The following is a 1,116-nucleotide window of genomic DNA, read 5'->3' on the forward strand; positions in this document are numbered from 1 at the left end:
AATCAATGATGTCTTGTATTCTATAAAAGAATTGTTGTTTAGTTCACTCTTCGTCCTTATTCATTTCAGGCTGCAGCTAGACGTTATTGAATTAGAGAAGGAGGCTGACGACAGAGAAGAGCACAGCAAGTGGATGCTCGGTAGGGTCCGAAGGTCGGATGCCTTTGAGGTTGGATTTAGGTGAGATCGAACGACTTACAGAGTTGGTCTCGCATCGAGAGCGGCTCATACAAGCAGAGAAGGAGAATATTGGTACTCTTATGGAAGGGATAAGGAGGCAGAAAGAAGATCTTGATAAGGTATACAGGAAGGCTTTAGGAAAACATTAGTTAAGTTCGAGTATGACGAAACGTACCGTAGTCCTCCAATGAGACGTGCCTCGACCCATCTTTGAAACGTGGACTTCGTAGTACTGAACTTGAGTACAGATTAGTTTTGTATTTTCACGGCGTAGTGTTTTTTGATGCCTTTCAGTTGCTCAAACATAACGCGTGTAATCGGGCGCGGATTGAAGCTGCCGACTCTGATGTGGGCTACTCAGTGGTGGAAAGGTTGGAATTGCATTTGACGGTTTTTTCATCAGATTTTACAGCTACGTCAAGAGGCTGCTGAGCTTGAGTCGGAGCTTAGGGCAGAGGATCATACTCTGCAGGACTTGAGGGAAAAGAAGAATAAGATGGAGCGCCGATTCAGGCACGACCGACGAACCCTGATAGCATGCTCACGATCATATGGTGTTAGTGCCGAGCGAGAGACAAGGGAGAAGCACAGAGAGTATCAAGAGGAGCTCATGGACCTGCAGAATAAGAATCGCGAAGCACGGGTGCGTCTATTGGACCTATTCCGTATCTTTAAGACTTGAACCTTAGATATTCCTAGCTGATAGAGAGGCGAAATTGGAGAGGAATCGTCGTTGCATTTCTGCCAGTGAGATCGTGGCACTCTCTGAAGGCTCAGATGAGAGCAAGGAGAAGTAGGACGAGGACGACGATTATCCATTTTCTTGTTATGATCTCCTTAGCCATCGGTCCTGCCGCTTTGAGGAGGATACTGCAATAGTAAACAACTGCCTCGATCGTGGTCGGGAGAAGTATCTCAAGGAGATACTCTCCATGA

The 1,116-nt window shown here is 46.3% G+C and overlaps 1 protein-coding gene across 1 annotated transcript; it reads left to right on the forward strand.

Moving 5' to 3' along the window:
* Positions 1 to 158: 158 nt before the first annotated feature.
* On the forward strand, positions 159 to 973 carry Pmar_PMAR025463 (hypothetical protein; the record flags this gene model as incomplete). The annotated part of the gene is made up of 4 exons (XM_002786878.1): positions 159 to 299; positions 475 to 528; positions 584 to 823; positions 870 to 973. Coding segments are annotated over 4 exons (539 nt in total), but the record flags the coding sequence as incomplete, so codon positions are not given.
* Positions 974 to 1,116: the final 143 nt, after the last annotated feature.

Source organism: Perkinsus marinus (genome assembly GCF_000006405.1).
Source record: "Perkinsus marinus ATCC 50983 genomic scaffold scf_1104296930496, whole genome shotgun sequence".
NCBI lineage: Eukaryota > Perkinsozoa > Perkinsida > Perkinsidae > Perkinsus > Perkinsus marinus.